Source organism: Anthonomus grandis, chromosome 2 (assembly GCF_022605725.1).
Source record: "Anthonomus grandis grandis chromosome 2, icAntGran1.3, whole genome shotgun sequence".
In the NCBI taxonomy this organism is placed as follows: domain Eukaryota; kingdom Metazoa; phylum Arthropoda; class Insecta; order Coleoptera; family Curculionidae; genus Anthonomus; species Anthonomus grandis.
In genome coordinates, this window is record NC_065547.1 from 8,911,874 (window position 1) to 8,929,809 (window position 17,936).

Here is a 17,936-nt window from a genome sequence, read left to right on the forward strand (position 1 = left end):
TTGCAGTAATTCATAATAGGTAATATTAAAGATTCACACAGTTTTTTCATTAATTTAAAATTATTTATATTTCTGTTTGCATACAATGGCGTTAAAGAATAATATGGCTTTTTAATGACATTAGAAACGTGTAACTTAAAGCGCAATTCATCACCTAAAAGCAATCCAAGATTTTTTGCACATTTATGCGTATTCTCCACCGCGTATGCGAACTTTTTCGCATGCGGTGTCTCGAATGAGTATATACCATTCGAATTTCAATGTTCGTGTGCGATTTTCAATTTGATTCTGCCACTTATTTTGTTTTGATTTTAAACTAGTTTTGCTTTTTTTTTTAAACTTGTGTGAGTTCGTTAAGTATTTTTGTAGTGTTTTTTTGAGTTTATTGAAAAAAAAACAACTATAATGAAATGGCAAGATTACACAATCTTGTGCAAAGAAACGTCGTCGATGCACTGAAGAGACTGAAACTCTGATAGAAGGAATAGGATGTACTCTTCATTTCTTAACCCATTTGAAATGTATTCAGATGCTCAAATTATTAAATTATATAGATTATAGATTAAGTAAGCCTATTACGATAGAATTGATGTGCTCTTTATATGCTCCAGGGAGACTGTGTAATCTGTCCGCTACTTTTATCATTTACTGCACAAGGCTTGTGCAGTTTTAGGTGAAAAATCTTGGGTGAGTTTGCCAGACTTTAATTCCGGGTGCCATAAATAAAATTAGTTCTTTCTTGCTCACTCGACACAAAACCGCTATAATCTTTATTTTTTGAATCCAACTTAAAAAAAAAATCAATTCTAAAAACCCGAAAGAAAGAACCGCCATGAAAAAACCCTTACAATTCCCTGATGTTTTTAAACTGAAATTTCAGGTTAGGCTAAAAAATCTTTATCGTCTTCATCGTGTTTGACATGGCCTCCAATAGCACACGATTTTGCTACATTGCCACTACATTTCATGTTCGTATGCGAATGAAATTTCTCGCATGGTTTCAAAAATACGTCCCCAGATCGTAAGCAGAGAGTTTTCTTTAATATTTCATGTTGCTCGGAATTTCTTTTGGTGTCCCACAGGGATCAGTCTTGGATCCTCTACTATTCTTAATGAACATTAACGATTTGCCTCGATTGAAGATTAGTGGACACTCCACGGTTTTTGCAGATGATCCAACAATACTTTCGCATGACAGGGATCCTCAAAGGTTGAATTGTGCAATTGTGCGCGATATGCAGTGTCTGGAGGAATGATGTAATTTCAATAGTCTCATGCTCAATATTTCTAAAACTAATATTCTGAACTTTAAGTGCGACTTAGGTGACATATCTTTGAACAATAAAACATTTTTCCATTTAAGTACTGCAAGTTCCTGGGCCTGTACATTGGTGATTCCTTAAAATTTGAAAACCACATAATTCAGTTAAACAGAAAACTCTCTTCTGGTTGCTATGCTCTTCGAATTATATCATTCAACCTGAGATTGACAGTGGCCCATATGGGATATTCCTCTCCAATTGAATCACATCTTCGTTATGGTATTCTATTCTGGGGGTCTTGTTGAAATGATAAAATTGTTTGTTAAGATTGATGAACTATTTATATTTCTTGATCACTTAATTTTCCTGGTATTGTAACTTTGGTTGAGCATTGGTTTGCAACCTCTTGAACCTTTGTATACGACAAATTATGTAGTAGTCATGGTTGTACTTTAATTATGGTGGAACTACCTTTATATAATAGATTTAAAAGTGAAAAAATTGACAGCTTTATTTTTTTTGTTACAGGACAAAGTGTTTGAATTTTCTGTTGTATTTATCGGTCACTTTTTGTTGAGTCAATTCTCAGCTGATTCAATAATATTATTAACAGGAGACTTCAATATTGATTACTCAAATAAATTAGATCCCAATGTGCAATCATTAACTAATTTGTTAAATTCTTTTAATTTGTTTATGCATATTGATGATCCCTACTAGATTCTCTACCCTTTCTTGTTCAGTTCTAGATTATGTATGTACGTCTTTTGATACTGAAAGTGTGAAATGCAATACGGTAAATGCTGGATTATCAGATCATGAAGCTCTTGTTGCATCATTGCCACTTGAACATTATGGTCAAGGTAAACTTCAAAAAAGGGTGGGTCGTATATTTTCCAAAAGAAATTTTGAAAGATTCAGTTTAATTTGTATCGAGAGCCATTGGGAAAATGGCCTAAGCTTTAATGATCTACTCCAGGAATTCCACAATACTCTATGTGTATTATTTAATGATTCTTTCCCATAACAGTTATGAAAAATAAAGAAAAAAAATTATATAAGACAGTATTTCTCTCAAAACGTACAGTTTATATCATTTTATAATAAATATCGGAAAATTTATAGGAAAGTCATTAAATCTGCCCAATATAATTACTATCAACAGAGTATTTTAAATTCAAAAAATAGATCAAAGGAGTCCTTGAGAACGTAGCCGATCGAGAGTTCTAGCCGTGACACTGGTTTCGTGGCGTCAAAATTGAAGCCGAGATTTGGTGGCGCACGCCGTACAGTGGAACGACTAAGTGGAGATACCGCGGGACCTAATATTTTACATTTTAGTGCGGGTATACACGATCCGGTTTCAACGGATGCGGTAGAAACGGATGCGTTTCTACCGCATAGGATATACGCGATACACACTGCGTTAAAAACGGATAGGTATTAAAAAAAATTCAAAAATTTGATTGCTTCGAGACTTTCATCGGGAAATAATGTTTTCATTGCAAGATTCTTCATCAAGAATTATTTGTGGTCTTGAAGCAAAAGATTTTTTGCGAGAGTCAGTATAACGTGAAAACATTGAAGGCATCCATATTTTGAAAGTGGTGTAGAAAAAAATCGACAAATTTCATACAAATATTCGGCAGTATCATAATAAGTTTGTTAATTATTACAGAATGTCTAAAAAATCATTTGGCGAATTGTTGACTGTGTTAAAACAAGATATATAATGTAATAATTTGGGTGAAAATAACTAAAAACGCGCGTTACAACCGGAACGTATATCGCGATACATTGAAGTACGTGTGTTGCCCAGGATGATCCGGTTATCCGGCGCGCGGTCTTGCCGCAGCAAGCTGCGGCGCTGATCCGTCGATCCGGCATTGACGCATCCATGTATCGTCTTCTATTAAAACCTATGTGTTGTCGTGACCATCCGGCGCCGGACCGTTTTCGCCGGACCGTTCATACCGGATCGTGTATACCCGGCCTTACAAGATAATATATTTTTTTTATTATTACGTATTTTTAGGTATATGATAAATGTTTTAAATATTTTTTATTATTTATTTTATTGGAAAAATATACATAAACGGTGTTTCAAATTCGTCTACCCTCAAAATACGAAAATGGATAATTTACCCCAAAGTTGCACATTATTTACTTGTAGAAGAATATGCCATATAAAAAATATATATATTATATTTTATGTAGTTTTGAAGATTATTGAAAAAAAAAATTTTTTCAAAAACTTATTCTTGACACTTTTGTGGGTTATCTTGGTTGCTATGGGAAAGTTTTTGCATTGCTGTATTACTTTTTCGTAAAAATGTTAATGCCGAAAACAAAATTAGGTAGGTATCTACGCCAAACTTTTGTTGCTTATTTAAAAAATCGAAAATTTGTATGATTCCAGAGATAATTAAAAAAAACCAAAAAAAAAAATTTTAAATCCATTTTAATTTTTTCTGAGCTTAAACAGGAATGCAGCAAGAGGTAGGCATCATTCTAAATAAAATTAAGATTGTAAAATGTAAGTTAAAAATAAAATTGTAAATTTACCCACCTAATTTAAATACCGAATTTTTATTCTTTTTAAAACTCAAAGCGAGTATCAAAATAGTTTGGCAGTTTAAAATTTTAAATGCGTAATCTTACTATAAACTACAATAATAACTGCAGTAAAATATTATTTCGAATCAACGCAAAATATGTGCCCCAGCGCGGAATTTTTGCCATCGCGATGCGGTCGTCGCCTCGCATGATTTCGGCTTCTGTTGTGAGGTATCGATGGAAGCGGGGATAAGTGTCCAGGCTAGAACTATCGAACGGCTACGCTTGAGAATAGTCAACAATCAAATTAAGAGTCAAAACCAACTCATCATCTCAGACTTCAATCCTTGATAAATGAGTTCTACTGCAATATTGGACATAACATGAATTATGATGCTTGCACTGATCATGTGGATTTTCGGGAATACTTGAATCATTTGTCTGTTTCGGATGCTTTCTTTTTTGCTCCGGTTTCATCATTAGAAATTCAGGAATTATTTGGACAAATTAAAAATAAAAATTCTTCTGGGTATGATGATATCTTATTGAGAGTGCTGTTAGCTCTCCCAGACATAGCTTTGGAGATTTTGGCCAAAGCTATTAATTATTCATTTTTAACAGGTACCTTTTCTTCTTGTTTAAAAAAAGCTTGTGTTATCCCTTTATACAAAGGCGAAGATGCAAATAATTCTTTGAGCTTTCAACCAATAGTAGAAGAGATTTCTACCAACTTTGTCAAAAATTGTGGAAAATCTTATTAAAAATAGGGTCCTTTCATTTTTAAATACGCACAACCTTATAAGTGTACAGCAGTTTGGCTTTCAGGCATCCCTAAGCACGACTGATGCTATTTTAAATTCTTTGGAAAAGTCATACCTTTGACTGCGTCAGTCATGGTATACTGTCGGAGTAAATTGGAGGCTTATGGATTCAGGGGAATGGTCTTGGAGTGCAGACTGTTAACTTTCAGGGCCAAAGCTCCAATGAAATGAAGACTAGCATAAGTGTCCCTCAAGGATCAGTTTTGGGACCTCTCTTATTCTTAATCTATGTTAATGATTTGCCTCATATTTTAATAAATGGCCATTGTACCATCTTTCCAGATGATACCACCATTCTGTGGCAAAATAAGAATTGTGAGCAGCTTAACGCAAATATTCGGTCGGATTTATGTAAGGTAAAAAGATGGTGTGATGCTAATAAGCTGTTCTTTAATATTTCTAAAACAAGTATGTGCATTTAATGATGTCTTTTTAAGTAATAATATAGTATTGTCTGCTAATGTGAGCAAATTTCTTGGGTTGTATATTGGTTCTGGGTTAAAATTTGAAAATCATATAAGCACATTATGTAATAAAACTCCCTCTGGCTGTTATGCTCTTCGTGCCATTATGAATAATTTAAACAGCTCAGTGGCTAGAACTTCATATTTTTCTTTAGTTGAATCCCATCTTCGTTATGGTATTTGTTTTTGCGGATCATGTTCTCAGTATGTCTTTAATAAGGTATTTATCTCGCAAAAGAGGGCTATTAGATGTTTATTTAGGGTCGGTCCTCGAGAGACTTATCCTCCCTTATTTGTTAGACACAAAATTCTTACTTTGTACTGTATTTTTATTTTGGAAACTTCACTCTCGGGTGAACTAAATATGGAGAATATAGGTTATAATACCCGGCATACCTCTTATATCAGATTGCCAATCCCCCGGTCTGAACAAGTAAAAAAATCAGTGGTGTACAATGGAAAGAAAATGTTCAATCATCTACCCTTATCCTTAGGCCAAAGTTGACAAAGCTTGGCATTTAGGCGCTCTACCAAAGCTTTTATGTTAAAAAAGGGCTACTATTATGGCCTCACAGAATATTTTTCTGAAGTATTTTAATACAAATTATTAAAATAGGTTTGCGCATCTTTCAAATTTAATTTTATTATCTTTATTTCAATGTATTCATGTATTATTTTTTTATAATGTATATTTTATGACCCTTCACTCTGGTGATGGTTTTACCTGTGTTTTTTTTATGACTGGCTATTTTTTGTTGTATATACTAACTGGAACAATTTTTGTAACACCTTTATTTTATTTTATTTTAGTTATAACTGTATTTCTTAAGCTTTGTTAACAACAATGCATATTTTGTTTTGAAATTAAAGCATATTTTAAATTCTAATACTTTTTTCACTCAATAGTCTTATTACAAAAACGGGCACTGCGTGCGATGTGCTGTGCTAAAATTCGACCCACTGTTCGTTAATCACTCTGTCCTAACATTGTATTGCATTCTTATTCTATTCTGCCCCACCTGTTGTTGTTTTGAAAGCGAAAATTTAAAGTAAAATATAGCAGATACAGGACTTGCAAAGATGCTTGACTCAATGAAGGAGCCACCCAAATTTTAAACAAATAAAACATTTAAACTTACCTTAAGTACTTTTACATCTTTTTCTGAAGCTGACACCCTGTATAACCCGAGTTCATTGAGCCCCCTCGATTCGATTTCATTGGTACAATGTACTATTAAGGCAGGCACCATTGGGGCACTGGTCGGCGTATAATCACTTATAACACTCTGCAAAAAGAAATGATAACAAAAAAAACCTTTAAAACGCATTTCAAATTTGCTTGCCATAACGTTTTTATTGCTCGGGGTGTTTCCAGTTGGTACACACGGAAGACGTAGCTGGTCTTTGCACTCGTAATGGCATAGTGACCTGCACTCTTTACACTTTAGGGCAGTTTTACCAAATCTAAATTTTAAATATTAAACGTTTGTGTTTGATTGCATTTTATAGTACTTACCTGATTCGTTTTTCGCAACAGACACACGAATCGGGCATAACCATGGTTTTTTGTTGGAGAGTGTGCTGCCGAAGGTCCGATTTGGTTTGTGTATTCCGACCGGGAGTTGACTGTTTTTCCCATGCCTCAAAGACTAAATGGGGCGGGGGTGCACTCGGGGCAGTTGATCCAATTCCATCATCCTAAAGGACAGTCGTTCTTCAGATACAATATTATTAATCTAATTATAGCATATTATAAAAACTGTAATTTCTATTTACACTTGATGTTCCGCGCTCATTTGAATTAGTCTCTTCTGTTCTGGGAATTGATTCGATGACAGATGTTGCCCTAATTGGTCCTTTTTTTGTTACTGTGACTGTGGTGGTTGCCCTGACAGTGTCTTGGGGTCCAACCTAACAGAAAAACCCCAATAAAACCATAAATGTCAAAAATATACTTTAATTTTTTTCATTTAAAATAAACACAATTGTTAAAGATAGTATAGAATCTCTCTTGAATTATGGTATAAAAATCTGGGGTGGTGCCAGCAGCACAACTTTATCCAACTTACTAATAACCCAAAAATATGTACTAAATGTTATAGAGTTTACTGTAAGGGTAGGGTGTACTAAGGTTATAGTGTTATAGGATAAGGATATAGGGTGAAGTGGCATAACTTATGCAACTACACCCTAAATTTTGTTTCCATTTTTCTTTAATAAACTACCGCATGAAATGAAAAGTTTGTTGGAAAAACTCTTTAAGTCTAAAATCAAAAGCTACATTCATAAAAAAGTTTTTAGTTAGTGTAAATAAATTTATAGCATGTGCCGCAAATAAGCCTGATTTCTCAGATTAAACTTAATATGTTCCTCTCAAATGAAAATGTGAGAAACAGAATTTAATTTTAGTGTTTTTAATTAGTTCATAAGTTTGTAATTAAGTGTATATGTTTTTTATGTAATCAGAAAGATTCCTTTCTTTGAATTTATTCATGGAAAGTGAGGCCCTGACAAGAAGAGAAGTCTCCTAAAGAAATATACTCAATGACATGAAAAATTATCCCTCTGCAAAATAACATCACAAGATCTCTTACAAATCAACATATTTGTTAAAACATTCTGAACTTCAGCTTGTCAGAGGATATTCTATTAGTGTATTGCTGTTTGAACTGTATAGAGAAAAAAAAAATTAGTCTAGTTAAACGGATCAGAAATAATCGCGAATTAATTTTGTACAAATTGTCTTTCATAAAATAAAGAGTTCTTTCTATACATGTTATATACAATGGTTAAAAATATTTTACTTTCAACTGTCTTTTTGTCAGAAAATTGTAGATTGTTGTGCAGACTTTTTTGAGTCTGTATATGACTTGGCAGTTGCTAATTCTTTTCTGGTAGCAACTGAAAATCTCAAATTTAATTGTAATCAACGCATCGGATATCTAAATTTACAGTAATGTAGTTTTAAAAAAGATGATTCATCTAAAGGTAGATAAAGATTCTAGTTCACATAACGTTCCACCTATATTTCTTGAAAATTGTAGCCCCATATTATCATATCCACTTTCTTACATTTAAGGTTACTCTCTCAAAAGTAATATATTTCCACAAATCTGAAAAACTGCCAATATCTATATATTATTTAAAGGAGAAGATCTCATATTACAAATTACAGGGCAATCTCCTAAATATTATGGCAAAAATATTTGAATCAATTTATTGTGAATGACGAATTGATGGCAACCTTTTACAAATACAATTTCAAAAAATCAGCATGGTTTTTATAAGACAATTTTTTCTAGCTATGTTGCTAATGCCTAATACCTTATAAGGTCCAGGTTTATGTAATTTATTTTGATTTTAAAAAAGCGTTTGATAAAGTCAACCACAATAACTTGTTACACAAATTAAGGTCCTATGGTGTAAGTGATCTATTATTATCTTGGTTCTGCAACAATTAAACTCAACGAAAACAAACTGTGAAAAAAGATGGCTATGAATCAAGAGAGATAGTAACTTATATCTGGTATACCCCAAGAATCGCATATGGTACCATTTTTTGTTGAGTTGCTTGCTAATGATATTCCCACTTGTTTTAAAAATTTAAAGTGTTTCAAAATGATATCCAATGCAAATACCTGCAATGAACTGCAGGTAGATATTTCCAAACTTCATACCAGTTACACTTCGCACAAAAAACACCAAATCAAAAAACCGTACAAAAAACCCAATAATGTTGAGGTAATAAGGGCGAAGTAAAAAATCTTGGTGTGTTGCTAAGTCCACTGATCATATGGATCATATAATTGGCAAAGCTTTTAAAATGTTGGGATTTCTTGTTAGATCTTGTAGGTATTTCAAAAATTTTCATGTTTTCAAAAATGTATATTTTTCCATGGTAAGTAGCCACTTGAATTACTGATTTTTAGTGTGGTCACCTCATTATCAAGTTCATAAAAAAAGAGTTCAACACAAATTTATAAACTTCCTTATGTATAAATTAGATATTGATAAATCAAGATCGACATAGATTGAACCTAATATATAAGTGACTGCACCATATAAATTTTAGGTATATTATAATTTTAATGTAGTCAGGATTATTTTATTCTATTGTTCGTATTTTCTGTATATTGAGCTATAAAACTTTAACTTTAGGTCAACTTTCATTCTACTACTTAAGGAAAACCATGTTTGTACCTTGCATACTTTCAAGTATTTTATGTTGTAGTCAAATATAGGGTGATAGTGTGTTATATGGTGTATATAATGTTGATCTGTTGTAATTGTGTAATAGCGTTATTACAGATGTATTGCAATAGATTAGTATCTTTTTTTTAAGTCAGTCTTGACAGGTCACTTGTGACTTAGGGAACTGCATGTATGTAAAGTGAACTCTGCATTTTTGTTTATTTTTAATAAATTTGGAGTTATCTAAAAGAAACATTTTTTATAGGAAGACCCATATTAAATCATTATCTACAGGTTAAATCTATACAGAAGAAGTTATTTAAATGATTGAAATTGAATTGAATTATTTAAAAAATTGAAAAACTATTCAAGTAGATTCTATGATTATATGTCCACTAGGAATCAGGAATCTTAAAATGTTTTAGATTTTTACACTCTCTCATTCCTCTAGGCTTCTTTACCCTCTGATCATTGTAATTGGTGTACTTAAGGTGTAAATTGTCATGTCTGTCTTGTCATCTGTTGTTGTGATCATGTATACTGGAATTTTATTCCTAATATTCTCATGGAAATCTGTGTCAGCTCAAAAAAAATTGTATTACCATGATTTCCCAGATAAAAACAATTGCTATATTATCAGCATTACAAATTAAACATCTTTCAACAATCATATTTAACTTATTATGTGCATGCATGCTGTTTCCTGTGGTATTTCAATTTCTATTTTTTTACCAATAGAAACAATTGGTTAATTCGTTTCCAGTTTGGATCCAAATAAAAAAATCCATCTTTATATAGGAAAAATTACATGTAACAAAACTTGACTGCAAGTCAGAATATGTAGACAAAACTTTTAATTATTGTAATGTCATGTATTGTCTGACAGTGTTGTATTCAAAACACTTTTTTTACATGAGTGTTTCTTTTAAAAAATAAATGACTTTTTGTAAATTAATAGATTAATGTTTCTGAATGACTTGTAGTACTTTTTTAATTAAGATATTATTTTAATAGGTATGTATTGTATTTATTGAACCTATGTAAGCAACATGTGATTTAGCACTCATAAAGAATTTGAATAATATTATATTGTTTATATTAAAAATCTGTTAAATACCAAAAAAATAATTGCAAATTTCATGTGGTAATTCTTTATAACCAAAATTATATAAGTTTTCTAAAAGCTGAAATTATTTATTTGAATTTAAGTTAACCAACACAAGTCAATAAAGCATACCTACATAGCATTGTTTATACTTCCACCATTGAGAAAACCAAATTGTTTTTTGCAATATTTAATTTTATTTCAAATCATTTATCAATCTACTTTGGATAGATTTCTCAAACAATTGTAAAAAATGATATCTACAGGGTGGTCCAATTTAAACATCATTAATATTAATACGCGATAGAGAATTTAAAAAGAAATAGACTTTCATTATAAAATTTTTCTCATAAATGTTTAATAACAAAGATACAGGGTGTTAAAGTTTAGAATAATAATTTTTTTATTTATCATAACTTTTAAACTACCAGCTCAATTTGAATTAAATTTCGCATGCAGGCTATTGTAGTGAATTGTCCGTTACTGAGGAAGCCAATTTTTACAAAAATTACTAGTGGAGTAACATACGGAGGGACTTGGTCCTTTTTTGCCTCAAATCTGTGAGGTGATAAAAATTTTTGTTTTAAGAAGTAAACTGTTAGATTCCTTATTTAATTCGAAAAAAAAGTTACTTTTACAAAATTTTGATTTAAGGCACTGTTTTTAAAATATCTTGGTTTAATTGTACAGAACTGCCAGTTAAAATGCTGCAAAAACTTTGAAAAAAAAAAGAAAATTAGGCTTGAATCTTAAATTAAACCAGTTAAATATAATAATGACTTATATTTAACTTTTTTACAAATTGAAGCCTGATTTCCTTTTTTTTATAAATTTTTGCAACATTTTAGCAGGTATTTCTGAACAATTAAATTAAGATATTTTAAAAACAGTGCCTTAAATTATAATTTTGCAATAGTAACTATTTTTTTCAAATTAAATGGAGAATCTAACAGTTGCCTTCTTATAAAAAAATATTTGATCATCTCGTAGATTTGAGGCAAAAAATGACTGTTGAAATATGACATATGTTACACCACTGACAATTTTTTTAAAAATTGGCATCATCAGTAATTGACAATTTACTACAATAACCTGCATGCGAAATTTAATTAAAATTGAGCTGGTCATTTAAAAGTTATGACAAATAAACAAATAATAATTCTTAACTTTAACACCCTGTATCTTTGTTATTAAACATTTCTGAAAAAATTTTTATTTTGAAAGTCTATTTTTTTTTAAATTCTCTATCACGTATTAAAATTAATGACTTTTAAACTGGACCACCCGGTATAGTTACATTACTTTTTCAATACCCGATATATGAGTTGGGGTAACTACTGATATTCTAACCATTGATTTTCATGATTATTCTTTTAATTTTTGATTGAGGTTTGAGAATTTGAACTTGAATATGATCCTTAATTTAATAATTTTCAACAACTAAAATAAATATATAAATACACTTATATAAATACCTCAAACATTTTGCTAGAAGATCTTCGCTTCTTTTGAGGAGGATCTAAGTCACCTGCTGCACTTGGCCTGTGCTTTTTCCAGCCTTTGCCTCCTTTCAAGGTGCGAGAGACATCCAGGTCATCTTCTGACCGGGATACACTGAAATCTGAAAGCATTGAACCTGAAAAAAAGGCTGATATCACAAAAAAAACAAGAGACAAGTCTAGAGGTATTTTACCAGTTGAATTTATTTCTTGTATGCAACTCAAGTTGTTATTTATATTAAAACCATTGGGCTCAGTGCTGTATCGAGTTCTATGAAGAAATGATAGTTTTTCTTTTGCCTCCTCTCCTATTCTTACCTTGTTATCTTTGAAAAGTAAATCTCTTACTTGCTCCAGTTGCTCTTCCTGCATTAAAAACCACAAATACATGGAAATTAATGTTTAAGTAGTTGTGTAAGGTAAAATATACATCCTAAGATACTTGTTTATTATTCATTTATGTGCGTATTTTGTACCAATGCATAGAAATTAATTATTAATCTTACTACTTACCAATTCCTCCTTTTCTTTTAACACTTTATGGGTATTCTTCTTCTCTTTATCCAAAATCACTCTAGCAGTTTTCAACCTCCTTTCAGTCTCAGCGCAGTCCTGAGTTTTTAAATCCAACATATTCCTCAACCTTTCGCACTCCTCGTGCATTTCACAATATTTGCCAAACAACTTCTTGGTCTCCTCAGCAAAATTTGTAAATGATTCCTCCAATTTGTTATCATGTTGATACTTCACTAGGCGAATTAAGTCATCAAACATCGCCACAACTGTAAGATCATCAGATGATCCTGTGTAAGCTGAAGAACCTTCTGAGGCGGTACTCTCTTCACTATCGGACTTTTCAGACATGGTCTGAGGTGTGTAGGATGGAGTGGCATGACGAGATTTCTGATATTTGTGGTGGCTTAAGGGGGTCTTGAATGGAGTATCACTCATTTTAGTTCATTGGCTATAAAGTATAATTGATATAATATCTGCTGAAGCATATCTTGTGTTTTTACTTCTTTGTTAAATGTTGTAGTGTAGTATACTCAAAATCTTATGGTGTATTTTTGAATGAATGTAAAGTTAGTTCTTTGTTTACATATCAATAAATAACATATTTTTTAAAAGGACGTCTCTTACCGTTATATCCTCCTATTCAGGTTAACGTATTCAGTTTAAAATAGGATGCACTTTAGAGAGATTGGCAGAAAATGGTAATTTTCACTAATATACGTTGTAATGTACTTGATTTCGACTTTAAATTTGAAAAAGCAACCGACATCCATTCAAACTTTAACGTTTAAAATGGCCGCTCAAATTGACATTGACACCTGTCATATTTTATAGGGCTGGTTTATATTAACGATATTAAATTCTATCTCAATATCGCAGCTCATAAAAGGAAAAAAACCTGATTTTATACTCTCTATGCATAAATTATTTTAAATCACTGCTACGATTATATGGTAGTTCAGCCGAAATTTTAAAATGCTGCTGACATCGGTACCGCTACAAACGATCGATAATAGTAATATAATTATTCATCACTAGATGGCGCCTTAAATGAAAATTTAAATTTTTTGGCACCAAATTCTGCATTTAGGATAATTTTTTTTTTTTTTTTGTAAAACCGAAAAATTTAAAATTTTTAAAGACAACAATCTTATATTTAATTTATTTACTACATCCTTTATAGACAGTCAGCACCAATAAAATAAAAGAACTAAAGCTAAAATCATAACCAACCCTAATAGGAGCGCACCCCACTTTTACGTTTTCTCGTCGTAACATGCATGTAGGTAGACACTTGTTCCAATGAATTTTGCGAATATGGACCTCTAGTGACTAATATTATTTAAATAGGTTCGCCCCCCTTCTGTGTTTAGCAGGTGGAGGAACGCCTTAAGAGTCCTACACCGTTCAATAAACCATCACATTTGTACTGAGACATTTCTGTACCTGAGAGCCAAACTGTATTCACAAAAAATAAATTTTACAGCAGTAGCAATTTTAAAGATCAAAACACAAAGCACCCCAAAAATAGCTACGCAATCAATATTTCTTCATCCGACAGACGAGAGTGAAGTTAATTCAGTAGGTTATAATAATAAACTAAAAGAAAAAAAAGCTCCAGGACTTGATAGTATTACCGCTAAAATACATTGAAAAATATAAATTACTTAATATTCAAGAAGCAATTTGGTGTCAATTCAATATATTATTTAACCTCAAATATATAAAAAAAACATTTGTTTCTTTCTTGATTTGACCAAAGCCTTTGATACGGTCGATCATAAAATTCTAATTAACAACCTTAATAATAATAATGGTATCAGAGGCCCTGCATTAAATCTTTTTAAATCATACCTCTCAGATAGATAACAAATCGTACAACAAATTGATGATTCTCAAAGCAGTACTAGAACTATTAGATATGAGATTCCGCAAGGTACAGTATTAGGTCCTTTACTGTTTACCATATGCATCAATGGTTTACTGCACTTAACAGGTGCAGGTGATGTTTCATCTTTTGCCGATAAATTTGAATGAGTCATGGGAAGAGGTCAAAGAAGTTACTGAACGAAAGCTTCTAATAACCAGCGATACACAGACGTTATTACTTATTTTGGACGGTTTATCGTGTCATTTCTAAAAACACATGGAAAATCATGAGCGTGAGTATTATGCGTACGCAAAATGATAGATCGGGAGGAGATTTTAAACGTGCATTCCGTTGGAGTATGGGGAGTACTGCTTACGTCGAGTTCTGTACCCACACTCCACACCATGTCAGGGTCTTTTAAAGTTACTACGTATTTCAAGTAGTTGCTATTTTAGATTTTTATTATGACTGATGTTTGTCACGCCACCAAAGAATTCTTAACAGAATTCATAGAGATCTATAGGTCTCATCCAGCATTGTGGAAAGTGAAATCAAGGAGTATGTGAATAGAAACTTAAAAAATTTGGGATATGATGCACTAGTGCAATTTTATCGCAAGGTCGATTCAAATGCTGATCGAGACCTTGTCTCTAAGAAAGTTCAATCGATGAGGGGTTCGTTTCGAAAAGAGCTTAAAAAATCTGAAAAATTTAAGAGAAGTGGCGCTTCTAGTGATAGTCAGTATGTGCCAAGTCTCTGGTATTTCGATTTATTAATGTTTACCCGAGAACATGAGTTACCTACAGAGAGTTTTGATACTATGGCGAACAGTCCGTCATCCTCCGAAGAGACCTCTGCTTTTGAGACCGGTGATAAACTTGAGGAAAACGCTACACAAAATAGTTAAATTTCTTCAGTTGAAGAACAACAACCACGTGCTGCTTCTAGAAAGGAGAAGGAAAATGGTGAAAGCAATAAAGTGGTTAGTATACATTTTATATTATTTCAGTTTTATTTATTGCTGACAATTTAGTGTCCACTCAAACTTTATATTTTATTTTTTTGTGTAAATATTCAAATTTAAACTATAAGTTATAGAATTGTTTAGGCTTTTCCCTACGTTAGCATGGTACTTCACCTTTTTCACTAAAGTAGGTAATATATTTATCGCGATTTGATTTTGCTGATAAATAATTACTCTGACGTACAGTTCTTAGACCAACAAGTTGTACTTCACTTTCTCGCCATTCGGCATTGTAATTTATTTCGTGAGAGGTTGCATTTACTGAATCCAACGCATTCCCATTAACATATGATCTTGCTTTTCTCTTTAGAAAGTTATGAAGTACACATATAGCCATTATAAAGTAACAAACTTTATGAACGGCAACGTTTATAGGCGTATGCAAAATTCAAAATCTGGCTGCAATCAAACCGAAAACATTCTCAACAACATTTCTTCCCCTTGATAATATGTAATTATATAATCGCCTTTCATAAGTAAGATCCCTTTGTGGAAATGGTTTAAAATATGGTCATGTAAAGCAAATGCTTCATCTCCTATAAACACGAAGTTTAAATTTGCAGTAATTTCCGTAATATGAGGCAAATTAAGTCTATCTGAAATTAAATGTCTGAAAAACGTCGTGTATCCTAGTACTCAACCATCTGATAGTCGACCATTTTTTCCAACATCAACATACAAGAACTCATATTCTGCGTTCACGATCGCCATTAACACAATACTATAAAAGTTCTTATAGTTACAATACAATGCGCCTGTATTTGGTGGCGGAAATATGCGAATGTGTTTTCCATCGATGGCGCCTCCACAGTTTGGTATCTGCCATTGTGAGTTAAAGCCTTCAGCAACGATTCTCCAATCGTCTTCACTTGACGGCATCTGAAATAAAAAAATCAATACGAAATTTATTTTCATTAAGTTACAGCAAAATTATTAAAATGTTGTTAAGTAGGTATTACTAGTATTTTTGAACCTTTTGGGTAAATAGCTTATTTAGAATTAATAAAACCAATCAATTAATTTTTTTTTAATTGTTGACGTTACAACTTTTATAAAACTGACTAAAACGTCTTCAACTTTTAGTTAGTCTTCTCACACGGCATGTTTTTCACCATACAATGATTTTTTTATTTTACAGATTTTCAAAACACCTGTCAAAAGAGCAAAGACGAAGGTGACACCACATGAGATGCAACAGCAAATATTTATGAAAAGTTGCACGGACGCATTGAAAAACTGTGATGAAGAATCAGAAAGTACAGCTTTCGGCAAATTTGTTGCCACAAAATATAGAAAGTTGAATGAGAGTCAACAGATGTACGCTGAATCCCTAATTACAAAAATATTACATAAAGCTGCTCTAAATCAATTAACTGAAGACACTAGTATTTTCAACCTTCAGTCTCAAAATCGAAATACTTTTTCTTCGACCAGTTTGCTATCATCAATAACATTTTCCCCAGCACTATCACCTGGAAGTCTGGAACATCAGGAGCAGCCACAAAATGCAGGACAGTTGGTGTCAGATTTTTCAACGTATTTTAACATGTAAAATAACTGATATAAGCTTGAATAAAAAAATATTCTAAACTTACCTTCAAGTAATCCTTATGTAATACTTCATATAGAGCCTTGCATGTTTCGGGTATGATGCGTCCTAAAGCTTGAACAGATATTCCTGTAGTGAATTTAAGATCTTCATAACTACTTCCAGTAGCAAGAAAACGAAGAGTCGTGGCAATAAGTCGTTCATCGGCAGGCATACTTTGTCTTATTGCAGTATCTTGTTTACTAAGATATGCTCGCATTAAACTCAGAAGTTCATCAAACGTATTGCTCTCCATCCTTAAGTAATTTTTAAAGTCGCCTGGATCATTATCTCTCAATTTTCGCAGAAACGACATGTGACTATATTTTTCTCGCTCAGCCAGCCATTTTTTTCTGCCATATACGTCGTTTTTTCTTTTTATTTTTCGTGGTTTCCATGGCCAGAACCGCACATACAACAATACAAATTTTTCTCTTTTTATTCATTTCACAGTAAGCAAACCACAAACATCGAAAATTAACTCGAACTACTCGAAGGCATACCGTAACTCGTCGCGCAACTAAATTTCACGTTGAAAATTTGTGCATGATCACATGCAGTTTCAAACGACACGATAAATGGCAGTTTTTGCCCACACACATACGATTTTTCCCTTGACACTGATGTACCAGGCGCAATCACATGCTAAATCATTTGGATACTTTTTCAAGTGTATGGTACTGAAGGTCTTTTTACCATGCCGTTCTTTCATGCATGATAACCGTCACATCTTAACACGCCACGATTTTTGAAACGAAAGAATGTATGTGTATGGCCGACTAATAATTAAAAATTGGTTTGATGCCAAATATTGCCAAATTTAGGCCAGAAAAAAAATATGCCAAATATAATGATGTAAAATTTGGCAGAGATAATATTTTTATAGGTGTTAACAATATAAAATATCTCGGGGTAGAAATTGATAAACACTTCGAAATGGGACATATCAGGTTGGCTCTCAGGTACAGATTTACTTCCTTAGGGTGGTTTTTTCCACTTGGGACTCTTAAGTATCGCCTCCCTCCCCCCTAAAATAACACCCT

General features: G+C 32.3%; 2 protein-coding genes across 4 annotated transcripts in view; both read right to left on the reverse strand.

Moving 5' to 3' along the window:
- Positions 1–13,206, reverse strand: part of LOC126750703 (rac GTPase-activating protein 1-like) — a 33,592-nt gene extending 20,386 nt beyond the window's left edge. For 2 of the 3 annotated variants that reach the window (XM_050460399.1, XM_050460398.1), the window contains exons 1-7: positions 13,039–13,206; positions 12,412–12,862; positions 12,093–12,264; positions 11,875–12,035; positions 6,880–7,014; positions 6,620–6,801; positions 6,243–6,567 (exon numbers count right to left, since the gene is read on the reverse strand). In XM_050460399.1, the coding sequence (XP_050316356.1) occupies positions 6,243–6,567; positions 6,620–6,801; positions 6,880–7,014; positions 11,875–12,035; positions 12,093–12,264; positions 12,412–12,849 (1,413 nt within the window). In that variant the 5' untranslated portion in view covers positions 12,850–12,862; positions 13,039–13,206. The remainder of the gene's footprint in view (positions 1–6,242; positions 6,568–6,619; positions 6,802–6,879; positions 7,015–11,874; positions 12,036–12,092; positions 12,265–12,411; positions 12,863–13,038) is intronic. The other variant, XM_050460400.1, reaches the window with a different exon arrangement.
- A 1,945-nt stretch (positions 13,207–15,151) lies between these two features.
- LOC126750437 (uncharacterized) lies at positions 15,152–17,479 on the reverse strand. Its single transcript, XM_050460060.1, has 2 exons — positions 16,901–17,479; positions 15,152–16,184 (listed from the first exon to the last, which is right to left on the reverse strand). The coding sequence occupies exons 1-2, from the start codon at positions 17,207–17,209 to the stop codon at positions 15,942–15,944; spliced, it is 552 nt and encodes a 183-aa protein (XP_050316017.1). The 5' UTR covers positions 17,210–17,479; the 3' UTR covers positions 15,152–15,941.
- Between the last annotated feature and the right edge of the window lie 457 nt (positions 17,480–17,936).

What these genes read in the sequence shown, in the direction of transcription:
- LOC126750437 (XM_050460060.1), bottom strand. Translation starts at nt 17,209, where the DNA reads ATGTCGTTTCTGCGAAAATTGAGAGATAATGATCCAGGCGACTTTAAA. An exon ending in TACATAAGGATTACTTGAAG is followed by an intron (nt 16,185 to 16,900) that starts GTAAGTTTAGAA and finishes TTTTTATTTCAG; the next exon opens with ATGCCGTCAAGTGAAGACGA.